The 13,692-nt window shown below is 43.1% G+C and overlaps 1 protein-coding gene across 1 annotated transcript; it reads left to right on the top strand.

Moving 5' to 3' along the window:
- The first annotated feature begins 12,136 nt into the window (after positions 1-12,136).
- On the top strand, positions 12,137-12,778 carry LOC111992659 (uncharacterized). Its single transcript, XM_024024521.1, has one exon. The coding sequence runs from the start codon at positions 12,137-12,139 to the stop codon at positions 12,776-12,778; it is 642 nt and encodes a 213-aa protein (XP_023880289.1).
- The last annotated feature ends 914 nt before the right edge of the window (positions 12,779-13,692 follow it).

Here is a 13,692-nt window from a genome sequence, read left to right as displayed (position 1 = left end):
AATCCCAATTAATTGGTCTTTGGGTGCAATATCCTAGGTATTGCAATTGATGCAATTGTGATCAATGGCTGAGATTAGAAGTTGAAAAAGAAATTTTCAATCTCAACCATTAAATAAAATATATTAAAAGAGAGTTAAAAAAATGTAAAAAAAAAAAAAAAATTGTGACAGAAAGATATTGAACCTGATCTCAATCCACCTTTGGGCCATCGCTTTTTGACTATCCCTAGTAATTTGTCTCTGGCCCATTTAACAAATGGTTCTTTATTTGGGTCCTTGTGATTTCTATTCTTAAAAATTCACCCACTACAAATGATTTTTTTTTTTTTTTAAATTTTTAAATCTATATACGACAACAAATGAATTGATTTTTAATCCTTAACTATCGCTTTTCTTGATTCTCTCAATATTCTGGCTTTTAAAACATTAATCATAATGTAAACGTTAGAATGTTCTCAATTTCTTATGATTGCTTGAAATGATATGAATCCAGGTATGTCAAACTAGGACATCGCATAATTGCATACATAGTGGTCCTGCCTTCTTTTATTATATATGTGGGGCCCATGGGCCTGATAGCCTCGGCCCGTCATGTAGCAGGCCCGAGGCCCAGGCCGAGGAGCACAGGCTATTCAGGGCTAAGGTGAGGGAAAGCTTTTTTTCCCAATCCACACCGAGGACCACCTTATCCTCGGCCTGACAAGGGTGATTTTGGGGAGAGACTAACCCCAAAGTAAGCTGTCACTCTCACATTTAATGCATTCAACTAACCCCCCTGGCCGCATTAATGGGGAGGTAACTCCTTGGCAGGATAACGTTGATCAGAGTGAACCACTTGAGTACCGATAAGGCCTCTGATGGGACGGATGGCCAAAAAAAAGGCAAATAGATGATCAACAGATGGAAGGAGAGGATAGGAAGATGAAAACTATAAAAGAAAAGCTAGTAAAGTAAAAAAGGAGGGGGGGGGGAAAAGAAAGGAAAAGAAAGAGAACAATAAGGCCTCCTCGGCCTGTGGCCGAGGATCATCCCCCCATTTGTAAAGAAACTCTTAGCATTTTTTATAAGAAAATTTCATGCATGGTGATCGACGGCCAGCACCTAAACCTTTCAACCCACTCTCTATAATTTTATTGTTTGGGCTTATTGGGCTGAAAACCCATCACTCAGGGTCAATCCAAATTGAATCCTTACAATTGGCGCCGTCTGTGGGAAGGATGAGGGTGCTGGCCGGCGCACCAGGCAAGTGTTCTAAGTTCTAAGTGTTCGTTTTACAGTAGGTTGAAAAAAAAATATATAGAAGGTTCGACAACAAAAAAAAAAAAACGAAAGATCTCGATATTATTATTATTATTTCATGAAAAGAAAGGTTACAGATTACAATCAAAGGCTCAGGTAGGCCTGTTTTACAAGCAAATTTACAAGCTAATACCACCAGCTATTTCTACAATCAGAGGCCCAGGTGGTGCCGCCCTGTGGAAAAGCTAGCCGGAGGGAAGTGTCAACTCGTGCTTTTATTTGGCACCAAGAGAATGGGAGAGCTTGACACACGGCGGAGGAGGTGAAGGGCAATCATGCCCCCAGGCCCCCAACAACTCCCTCCTCGGCTAGGCGGAGCTGGAACAAAGAGAGGAGCAGATGCAGGGGCTCCGGGATACCCTCCCCCATGATGTTCCCTCGATTCTCTCCGGCCCTCTCGAGTGTTGGCCGTTGGAAACGGCAACACTCGAGCACCGCCCATGAGGTGAATTCGCACGTCTTCCTCGTCGGGGGTGTGATCCGGGGAAAGACGTTAGGTTCTCTAACAACACCCCTCTGGGACACCTCGAAGGGCGCCATCAGGGTTACGCCTAGATTCTGCCGCACCGAAAGCCCGGTGGGGGCCGCGGCCATACCGGTTTCTGTCAATCCCGGTAACAATTCCGGCGGGGTTATTAAAAGGGCATGGGAGGTTGGAAGAATATGTTTTGTTCTGTTTGTGTTGAGAGGTCCATGGGTTGTGGAGAAACCATCTCCTTAATTTATATAGGGGATGGGGGTTGGTGAGAATTAATTAATGCAGAGTTCGAAAAGAGTATTATCAGCTGGGTTAGTAATGAAGTCACCAATTTCCAAGGAGGCCACGGACGGTTGGACTCGTGTTAATTTACGAGGACATTAATGAAGGCGCGTTTCGCGCACCGGAGCGTCAAGCGCGGAACACGAACAGACAAAGGGCGTTTCATAAATAAAAAAGATGGGGCCTCGAGTTGGAGGTGAGATCAATGCCACGTGTAAAGATCATAATCTGACACAAAGAGGAATCATCTCCAGTAAAGCGATCTGAGGACAAACCTCTGCTTACAGAAAATTGAAGTGGTAGACAGAGCCAAGGTATTGCATGGTCCTTGGACCCAAGCCTATGGTAAAACTACACACACTATTATATCTAATACTTACAGGAAAAATAGAAGTGGTAGACAGAGCCAAGGTATTGCATGGTCCTCGGACCCAAGCCTATGATAAAACTGCACACACCATTATATCTAATACTTACAGGAAAAATAGAAGTGGTAGACAGAGCCAAGGTATTGCATGGTCCTCGGACCCAAACCTATGGTAAAACTACACACACCATTGTACCTGGGTACTAGACAGAACCAAGGTATTGCATGGTCCTCGGACCTAAACCTATGGGGAAGCTAGATACTTACAGGAAAAATAGAAGTGGTAGACAGAGCCAAGGTATTGCATGGTCCTCGGACCCAAACCTATGGTAAAACTACACACACCATTGTACCTGGGTACTAGACAGAGCCAAGGTATTGCATGGTCCTCGGACCCAAACCTATGGGGAAGCTAGATACTTACAGGAAAAATTGAAGTGGTAGACAGAACCAAGGTATTGCATGGTCCTCGGACCCAAACCTATGGTAAAACTACACACACCATTATATCTAATACTTACAGGAAAAATAGAAGTGGTAGACAGAGTCAAGGTATTGCATGGTCCTCGGACCCAAGCCTATGGTAAAACTACACACACCATTATATCTAATACTTACAGGAAAAATAGAAGTGGTAGACAGAGCCAAGGTATTGCATGGTCCTCGGACCCAAACCTATGGGGAAGCTAGATACTTACAAGAAAAATAGAAGTGGTAGACAGAGCCAAGGTATTGCATGGTCCTCGGACCCAAACCTATGGTAAAACTACACACCATTATACCTGGGTACTAGACAGAACCGAGGTATTGCATGGTCCTCGGACCCAAACCTATGGGGAAGCTAGATACTTACAGGAAAAATAGAAGTGGTAGACAGAGCCAAGGTATTGCATGGTCCTCGGACCCAAACCTATGGTAAAACTACACGCACCATTATACCTGAATACTGGGCAGAACCAGGGTATTGCATGGTCATCGGACTCAAACCCGTAGAGAAAATAACTATCTAGAGAAAAACCAAAGCGTTACTTAGAATCAAGCTATACCACGATCTCTAGATTTATATTCGAAGGGTAACAGACGGTTTCATGAGGCTAACTCCGGAATAGAATACGAATATTGAGCAGAATACAATAGTAAAGCAAACAAAAGAAAATATCATTAGATGGAAACAAAGTATTATATATTCAGTTCAAATGGAAAGTATACAATTCCCTTAAAATGCCGCTGAGGTAAGAAACAAAATAATATCAAAGAGAAAATAAACAAAGCTATCATATGCCGTATACTAGTCTCCTCAACTCAGTAGGCAAATCAAGTCAGTAAGTAAATCAGAAAGCTTGGGCCAAAGCTTAAGGGCTAGATCTTGGAAGGTCCGTCGGAGGACTTGCCACGTCTTATGGTACTTCGTGACCCTCGGTTACCACATCCCCCAACGCTATCTGGGGCTCAACTTCCTCGGATGGTTGATCAGTTAACGGCGTATCCTCGGCGGTCATATCTTGACCTTTAACTGATGGTAATGAGGATCCATCCTCAGGAGCAGCAGGTACAATCTCGCGAATGGCGGTAGGGTAGTACACCCTGTCCTCCCTTCTAAGATCAGAGGTATATGGACTGTATATGATGACATTGACATATAGCCAATTTATTTTGAGTCTTTGGCTATAATGCTATGTAGGTATTGACATATGGACAATGTGGACATTGATATATTACTAATGAAGTAACTAAATATGTACTAGTTATTTTATTTTGACTTGTACAATTTATTTTTTTAATCTTGTTTGTATTTGATGGGTGTTTGTAACAAGTTACAGCTTAGTTTTGAGGCTTTGAGCACTAGAGCAATTTTTTGCTCTAGATTATTTCTGAATTTATGAATCTGTGTTGACAGGTTGTGTTTGTGCAAATGTATTTTGGACAAGTTATTAATTTATGATAGGTTGTGATTTATGAATTTGCTATATATGTGTTGTATTTTTGGATTTATGAATCTGTAACAGGTTATTTTTATTTTTATTTTTTTGTGGAAGAATTTGCTATTATGTGTATTTCTGGATTTATGTTGAGTAAAAGCAGCAGGTTGTGATTATGTGTATTTCTGAATTTATGTTTGAGTAAAAGCAGCAGGTTGTGATTGTGTATTTCTAGATTTATGGATTTATGTTGAGTGAAAGCAGCAGGTTGTGATTATGTGTATTTCTGGATTTATGTTGAGTAAAAGTAGCAGGTTGTGATTGTGTATTTCTGAATTTATGTTTGAGTAAAAGCAGCAGGTTGTGATTGTGTATTTCTGGATTTATGTTTGAGTAAAAGCAGGTTGTAATTTTTTTTTTGTTTGTAAAATGTTTTATGGATGTGTAAAAAGGCCCAAAAATGGCCAAAATAATAAAGGCCCGAATCTGGGCTATAAGGGCCAAAACAGAAAGCTAAAAAAGGCCCAAAGATGGCCATTGCCAAAATAGAGAATGCCTGAATCTGGGCCACAACTGGTTCCTAACAAAGGCCCAAAACAGGTTTTTGAAAAAGACTTAATGGTTCCTAACAAAGGCCCAAAACAGGTTTTTAAATAAGACTTAATTAGAGCATAAAAGACCATAAAAAAAGAGACTTTTGAATACTGCATTTTTTTTTAAAAAAAGCCCAAACAGAGAAGTTATAGAAAAAAAAAATCGAAGGCCCAACTGGCCCAAACTGTAGGCCCAAAAACCGAAACCGACCGAAAAACCGACCGAAACCGAAACAAACCGAAACCGACGGTTTTTCAACTATTTCGGTTGGTTTCGGTTGAGATTTTCAAAAACCGAAAATTTCGGTTTCGGTTGGTCGGATTAAAAAAAACCGACTGAACCGAACCGATTACAGCCCTAGCTAAGGCATTGCTATGGTCATCGACCTCCTCGCCTAACCTGAGAAGGGCCTGGATAGCCTGCCAATAAAAACAAGTAACTCCGTAAAGAGAAAGAAAGATACTAAGTGGCAAACTTTGAATAAAGTAAATAGGTGTTAAAGGACCCACCATGCCTAGATACTTCTTAAGGTCGAGGACAACCTCTGACCCACTCATTTTCTCTAACTCGGCCATGTCAGTGGGAAGAAGAAGAGATTTCTCCAGGGCCTCGGCTACGAGAGCCCCCTCATCTCCTTGAGACTCCCGCATCGACGCGTTATCCATCAGCGGCTGATCATGGAGCATGGCAGCGGGCAGCCAGGCTTGAGCCTCGGACTGTTGGGTGGCCTTCTTACCCTTCTGTTGACCACCAAGTTTCAGTTGCTTTGGAGGCCTGCGAAACCTACCCCCCTCGGGCGGGGAATGGGATTTGCTCCCATCCATTGGCTCCTTACCCTTGGAAAGTCTTTTCCTCTTCGGGTCATGAGACTCGGTCTGAGGGTCTGATACTATGGGGACAGAAGATGACCTGGTTTGCACGGTTAGAATCTGGGGCTGAGGTGTTGGGGGCTGGGGCTACGACTCCTCTAGTGCACCCTTCTGGGAACCGCCTTCGAGCAAGTCAAGAAGATTGGTTTGGGGCTGTCTTTTTAGACCCATCTCAGCCTGAGTACCAACTCTTAAGGACTGAAGATCGGCTTCGGACAAATGGGGATCTCCTAGGTCACCCGGGGGATCCTCGGACTGATCAGCTAGGTTAAACACACTATATTCGTCCTCGGAGGAACTCAGGTCAACCACCTCCCTTGCCTTCTTAGATGGTCCTTCCTCGGCCACCGTTACTTGCTGGGATGGAGAGGGACCTGATAGCGGAATGCCTTTAGGTATATAAGACCCTTCAGTAAATGCAAAACCGTCCTCCACCATGGTAATCTGCGTAAGCCGGGGGTCACGAGCTCTAATTACGTGCTTCGGGACTGGGAATGATTTCTGAGCTGGGTCGCATCCGAGGATTTGATGAGCAGCTCTGACCTGGTTATCAGGTTCGTTTAAGAAAAGTTCCGACCTAAGAACGGTTTCCAAATCCGCTTTATTAACCAAGTGGAAATGACGTGCAAAGGCGTGCAGATCTGCAAAAAGAAAAGCGAAATCCCTATGGTTAATCAACCAGATCGGATATACAGTTATAAAACTTGAAAATACTGAAACCTAGATTGTCTTTTACTTCGGATGCCCTACCTGGCTCCCCTCTACTGTTGGGCAGTGAAAACCGTTGTGCCACTCTCCCGACACTATGAGGAAGTCCTGGGTCACCCCTTATTGGAATCAGGAAGACACTGGATGAGACGAACCCTATCGTCCCTTGTCTTCATATAGTACGTCTTACCCCTCAGGTGATGAAGGTTGTAACACCAATTCATATCGTGGTGAGTCAGTCTCAGCCCTATTTTCTCATTCAGGGTATCTACACACCCTAATATCTTAAAGACATTCACGGCACACTGAGTAGGAGCCAGGTGAAAATGCCTAAGGTAATTGAGGGTCACCGGCCTCATAGGGATTCTCATCCCTCCCTCTACAAAAGCGACTATAGGGATCACGACTTCACCCTCTCTCCTCTTAAGGTACCACTCCCCTTCTTCACAGTACTTCAAACTCACATTATTGGGTATTCCATAGTCGACAATGAATTTGTTCATCATCTCGTCGGACTCGACCAACTTCTTAAACTTACCCATTCCCCAAAGACAACTAAAAGTTCTAAAAGAAGAAAAGGAGGAGTAAAATCAAGGAAATTTGGGGGTCGATAGAAAAAGAAAACTTACAGAAGTATGGCGATTCTCTTCAGGAAGAGTGTAAGTTGAACTAGACTTAAGTCATACGCATCAATGGTTGTAAGCGCGAAAATGATGAAACCAGGCGGTTCAAACAGGTACTTATACTCCCCTTTAGGTTCCCCAAATGTAACCGCTTGTTCATAAAAGCAAGAGATCATACCGTTAAAAGTGGGAAACGTGGTGCCGCCAAAATTTAATGTGGGCACCCATTAAGTTTTGAAACGCTAAAAACGCGCATCGGGCAGTCAAAAAGCCGCCAGCATTAACACGAACTGAAGTGGGGTGACTCGTTTGGAGGGCCCGCAGGTATCAAAACCCTCCTCCCCGTCCGAGGGAACGTGCAGCAGGGTTTTGAGGGGCTATTGTGGGGCCCGTGGGCCTGATAGCCTCGGCCCATCGGATAACAGGCCTAAGGCCCATGCCGAGGAACACTGACTATTCAAGGCTAAATTGGGGAAAGCCTCTTTTCCCAATCCACGCTGAGGACCACCTCATCCTCGGCCTGACAAGGGTGACTTTCGGGAAAGATCAGGCCCAAAGCAAGCTGTCACCCTCGCATTTAATGCGTTCACCTAACCCCCCTGGCTGCATTAATGGGGATATAACCCCTTAGCAGGGCAACGTTGATCAAAGTAAACCACTCGAGTACTGATAAGGCCTCTGATGGGACAGACGGCCAGAAGAGAGGCAAATGAATGATCAACAGATGGAATAAGGAGATAGGAAGATGAAGACTATAAAAGGAAAGCAAGTAAAGTAAAAAGGGGAGGAGGAAAAAAGAGAATAAAAAGGCTTCCTCGGCCCATGGCCGAGGAGCATCCTCCCAGTTGTATAGAAACTCAAGTATCTTTTTATAAATGAAAGTTCATGCTTGGTGAATGAAGGCCAGCGCTTAAACCTTTAACCCACTCTCTATAAATTTATTGTTTGGGCTGGATTGGGCTGAAAACCCATTCATATTCAGGGTCAATCCAAATTGAGTCCCTACAGTTCCCTTTTGAATATATTTGATGCTAATAATTGGATGAAGGAAGTGGTTGGTTTAAGAGACTTAAAATTATTTATTGTATATAATGTATGAAGTATGAACTGTTTCTCTTTTGAGAATCTTCTGGCATGTTTGTACTTTGTGGGCAAGCTAACACATATTGATGAAGTGAAGGACTCTATGGAGACTTGTAGATAGAGCTACGAGAGGATCTATTAGTTGCTTCCTTTAATATTTGCTTGTAATAATACCATCTTATGTTCTGAAAATAAAATAAAAGTTCAATACCACCGACCTTATAGTTGAGTGGTAAATCTTTTTTTTTTTTTTTTTTGAATACTAACTATTTTAACGCACTCAGGGAGATGGAAGAAGATTTTAAAAAATTGACAGTGATATATATTCAAAAGGTCTAACTCTTAGATTTACAGTTGAATGGTAAATCCGTTCATAAAGAAAAAAAAAAAAGTTGAATGGTAAATCTTTCTATTTATATGGTGCAATTCAGGGTTATTCAATCCATGGAAGGGAGGGCTACCCCTCTCATGTACGTAGCCTATTTTAAAATGTATATTCTTAATAAAACAGAGATTTTCTTAGTTTCGACATAAACGAGAAGGTTAGCCAATACTTGCCTAGCCCACCCTAGAAAAATGTGTTTTATTTACAATGACAGAATCGTTGGGATTATTATACATGAATAAATCATGTTAAAAGGTCTCATTATCAAAAATATTTTACCTTTTTTTTTGAGAAACAAAAATATTGTACTTAAAAATTATCATGAAATGATTTTATGTTCTTATCAAGTACAACTTATATTGGTTTTTTGTTAAAGCTATAAAATGATTAAAAGCCAAAACACACGGTGGTTCTTAAAGCTTTGATACTCTTCAGATAGTGTGCAAGTCGAACCAGATTCAAACTATATGCATCAATAATTGTAAGCGCGAAAATGATGAAACCAGGCGGTTCAAACAGGTATTTATACTCCCCCTTAGGTTCCCCAAATGTAACCGCTTGCTCATAAAAGCAAAAGATCATGCCATTGAAAGTGGGAAACGTGGTGCCGCCAAAATTTAATGTGGGCGCCCATTAAGTCTTGAAACGCTAAAAACGCGCATCGGGCAGTCAAAAAGCCGCCAGCATCAGTACAAACCGAAGCGGGGCAATTCGTCCAATGGATCCGCAGGTATCAAAACCCTCCTCCCCGTCCGAGGGAACGTGCAGCAGAGTTTTGAGGGGCTATTGTGGGGCCCATGGGCCTGATAGCCTCGGCCCGTCATGTAGCAGGCCCGAGGCCCAGGCCGAGGAGCACAGGCTATTCAGGGCTAAGGTAAGGGAAAGCTTTTTTTCCCAATCCACACCGAGGACCACCTTATCCTCGGCCTGACAAAGGTGATTTTGGGGAGAGACTAACCCCAAAGTAAGCTGTCACTCTCACATTTAATGCATTCAACTAACCCCCCTGGCCGCATTAATGGGGAGGTAACCCCTTGGCAGGATAACGTTGATCAGAGTGAACCACTTGAGTACCGATAAGGCCTCTGATGGGACGGATGGCCAAAAAAAAGGCAAATAGATGATCAACAGATGGAAGGAGGGGATAGGAAGATGAAAACTATAAAAGAAAAGCTAGTAAAGTAAAAAAGGAGGGGGGGAAAAAGAAAGGAAAAGAAAGAGAACAATAAGGCCTCCTCGGCCTGTGGCCGAGGATCATCCCCCCATTTGTAAAGAAACTCTTAGCATTTTTTATAAGAAAAGTTCATGCATGGTGATCGACGGCCAGCACCTAAACCTTTCAACCCACTCTCTATAATTTTATTGTTTGGGCTTATTGGGCTGAAAACCCATCACTCAGGGTCAATCCAAATTGAGTCCTTACAATATATATATATATATATAACCGAAACCTCTGAAACTCTCACAATTTTCCACTTTAATACAATATTTAAATAAAATTATCATGTTATTTAAATAAAATTATTTTTGTTAAGTCCAAACTTAATAAGAAGTGAAACTTTATTTCTCTAATAAATCTAACTTAACTCAAACTTATCATTATCATTTTTTTAAAAACAATATTATTTTTATTTAATCCAAACTTAATAAGGAGTGAAACTCTATCTCTCTATAAAGTCCAACTTAAATTCAAACTCAAATATTGATAATGTATTTCCAAATTTGCGAGGTTAATCATGAACACTATAAAAGTAAAACAAACCCCAATATTTTTTTTAAAGTCGAGTAGAGGTATGAACTCTTCTTATATTATTTTCTTCTCCCCTACTTTGTAAAAAAAAAAAAAATAAATAAAAAATTTATTTTATGGTTTTTCATGTATTTTTTAAAAAGTAGTTTTCGTATATGAACCACCAAATTCTCTTTAACCATTTTTTACAAGATAAAAAAGTTTGTAATAACTGAAGTTATTATTTTGATTGTAATCTATCTTTTTCTTATATTTTTCTATTATTTAGTCATATATATTTTGTTTTGTTTCAATAATTTCTAAGCAATGAATCATCTAATTCTATAATATTTTTTGGTCTTTCAGAAGTTTTAATATCTAAATTTTGAGTTTTTTTTTTTGCAGTATCTAAAACTGTCTGACAAATTTTTTGTAAGTTATTGCACGTTCAAGCAATGGCTTTTTCATCAAATTGTAACATAAATTGAAGTTGTATGGTGCACCTCCCCTTGGACCATCTGGACATTGGGCCCAAACTGCGCAAATAGGCCCATGGTTGCTGACTCCCTCATCAGGAGCTGGGCCCAGGGGCCACCAGATTAGTCGGGCACGAATCAAAGGGGTAAGGTACAGTCCCGTGGAGCACAAGCACATTTGGGCCTAAAGTTTTGACACAACAGGGCGGCCTACGGCCTCGGTCTACGCCCACGTGAACTGCAGGTCCGGGCGTTTTCACCTAATCCTTACTCGGGGACCTTTGCCGAGCAATGAAACAGGAATAACGTCCGAACATATCATCATTTGCATACCCGAAAGTGCCCAGAAGCACCGTCACCGGGCATGATTTCTAGAGTGGGAATCAAGTTCCAAGGCCACTCTCACCATATCCCACTCCCACCTAACCATCCACTTATGGTCAATAATATTGGACCTCCCATTGCACTAACCATGGAGGTAATCATAGCCTCTCCACTAATTGGGGGGTATAAATATGAGAAATGGAAGAGAAAATGGGATTGGAAGGTTTGGAGAATTGAGAGAAGGAAACAAAGAGTAGAAGAGAGTGAAGGAAGAGGGAAGCAACAGAGAAAGAGAGAGAAAAGTGATCTCATTGAGTCTCTGTGTCAAGAACGACCCAAAGTAGGAAATCCAAACCCACCATACAAATAAATTATGAGCCCAAGTGAGATTGCAGCCCGATAGTCTCCTTTTCAGCCCGTACAATTGGCGCCGTCTTTGGGAATCTCCTACAACGCCATGGTTCCACTGAGACTCGACCCCGGAAGGATGTCTGGGAGACGTTCGGGGAGTGACGCTGAAAGTGGTTCATTGGGATCTTCTCGGGGATCCTTCTAGGGTGAAAGAAGGCAAAAAAGGCACGAGGATAGGGACCGTGAGCTGAAGGATGAACGGTTAGGCCTTGGAGAGGGGTCGTACTAAACCTAACACACAGTATCTAGTGTTTCAGGGCATAGGCAGTTTGACGAGAGGGATGAAGAGCTAGAACGGTTGCACAGGCTGGTGAAGGACCTAGAGTTGGAGGCAGGGAACAAGAACCGCAGAAGGGATAGAGAAAACCGAGAAAGAAGGCCCGGCACTGGGGACGACCACCATGAGACGGGATCCAATCAATCTAGATTCCACCACCGCTAAGAACGTTCCCATTCACGAGAATCTCGTCGGTGAAGGGATCGTTCTAATTCACGGGAATCACATTAACACCGAGACCATTCGTGGTCACAGGAATATGCAGACCGAGGTTCGAATTCCCCCGAAGAACAATAGCCCCATAATGCGGCCATGGATGCAATGAGTCGTGCATTACGCAGAGCTGCTCGATCTCCATTTCCAGCTGACATCGAACGGGCCCCTATGCCGAATAGATTCACGCGCCCTCCGTTAAACTCATACGATGTAAAAAGGGACCCGGTAAAGCACGTAAGCTATTATATCCAGATGATGTCTCTCCATACCCACAACGACGCGCTGATGTGTAAGCTTTTTCCCTTAAGCCTTAGCCCCACCGCTTTGAGATGGTTTAATGGGTTACGGAAAGGCTCCATCCACAGTTTTGTCAAGCTGATGCAGGAGTTCGGAATCCGGTTCGTAACTTGTAGCTGGGTGCCACAACCGATAGATGCATTGTTGTCCAGGAAAATGAGGGTGGGGGAAACCCTTTGTAGTTATGCTAGCCAGTACTGGGAGCTTTACAACGAGATCGGCGGAGGGAACGAGAAGATTGCCACAAGCACTTTTACAATAGGATTGCCAGAGGATTCTGGGCCGAGGGGATCGCTAACTAAGAGGCCTCACGGGGATATGAGGCAGCTGATGAGGCGCATTGAAGAATATAAACGGCTGGAAGATGATTGGCATCAAAGTAGAGGCAAAGCACCAATGATGAATCGTCCTCGGCAAAATGGCTTTCAGCCAAGAACCTAGGGGAATCTGAGGATTTAGGAGCAAGAAGCGCCAGCAGGGGAGGTGAACGTGACATTCAAGGAGTCGGTACACAGGATTGTAGACAAGATTAAACACGAACCATATTTCTGGTGGCCGAACAGGATGGGTGGCCCCCTCTAGGAGGAATCAGAATTTATACTGCACTTATCACAAAGATAAGGGTCATACCACTGAGCAGTGCCAAGTGTTGAAAGACCATCTCGGCCAGCTAGCCAAGGCGGGGTATCTAAAGGAGTTTGTAGTAGAAACGGAGGACTGAGGAACGGGGCAAGGCGCCCCGCAGAGGGGTAACCCCCTTCCACCCCCACTCGGGATAATTGAGGTCATTCACGCACCTCCGAGGAGCATTGCTGCGGCAAGGAAGAAATAGGTGTTAATTGTAGTCCCAGTAGAGGGTAGTTCAGGTGCACAACCACCAGGGAAGAAGGTGAAACTTACCCAAGAACCTATCGCTTTCAATGATAACAATCTAAAAGGAACAGTCCAACCGCATGACGACACGTTGGTAGTTACTGCTTGGATAGGCAGCTTCTTGGTAAAAAGGGTGATAGTGGACCAGGGAAGCGGGGCCGACGTGATGTATCTGGACCTGTTCCGGGAGCTCGGATTAAGGAGTGGGGACCTCTCTATATACAATACACCCTTGGTTGGGTTCGACGACAAGGTCGTAATGCCTAAGGGGCAAATCACTCTGCCCGTGAATATGGAAGGTAAGGAGGTGGTGGTAACATTTATAGTGGTGGCCTCTTTCTCCCCGTACACTGCGATACTAGGAAGACCGTGGATCCATGCAATGGGGGCCGTCCCGTCCACCTTGCATGTAAAAGTGAAGTTTCCTACCGAGCACGGTATTACTGTGGTAAAGGGAAGCCAGCAGACAGCGAGACAGTGTT

This window comes from Quercus suber, unplaced genomic scaffold, assembly GCF_002906115.3.
Source record: "Quercus suber isolate HL8 unplaced genomic scaffold, Cork oak 2.0 scaffold_3B, whole genome shotgun sequence".
In the NCBI taxonomy this organism is placed as follows: domain Eukaryota; kingdom Viridiplantae; phylum Streptophyta; class Magnoliopsida; order Fagales; family Fagaceae; genus Quercus; species Quercus suber.
Note: the sequence above shows the minus strand (reverse complement) of the source record. Positions and strands in the feature narration are given on the sequence as shown.

Coding starts and splice junctions, on each gene's coding strand:
- LOC111992659 (XM_024024521.1), top strand. CDS start 12,137: ATGGATGCAATGAGTCGTGCATTACGCAGAGCTGCTCGATCTCCATTT.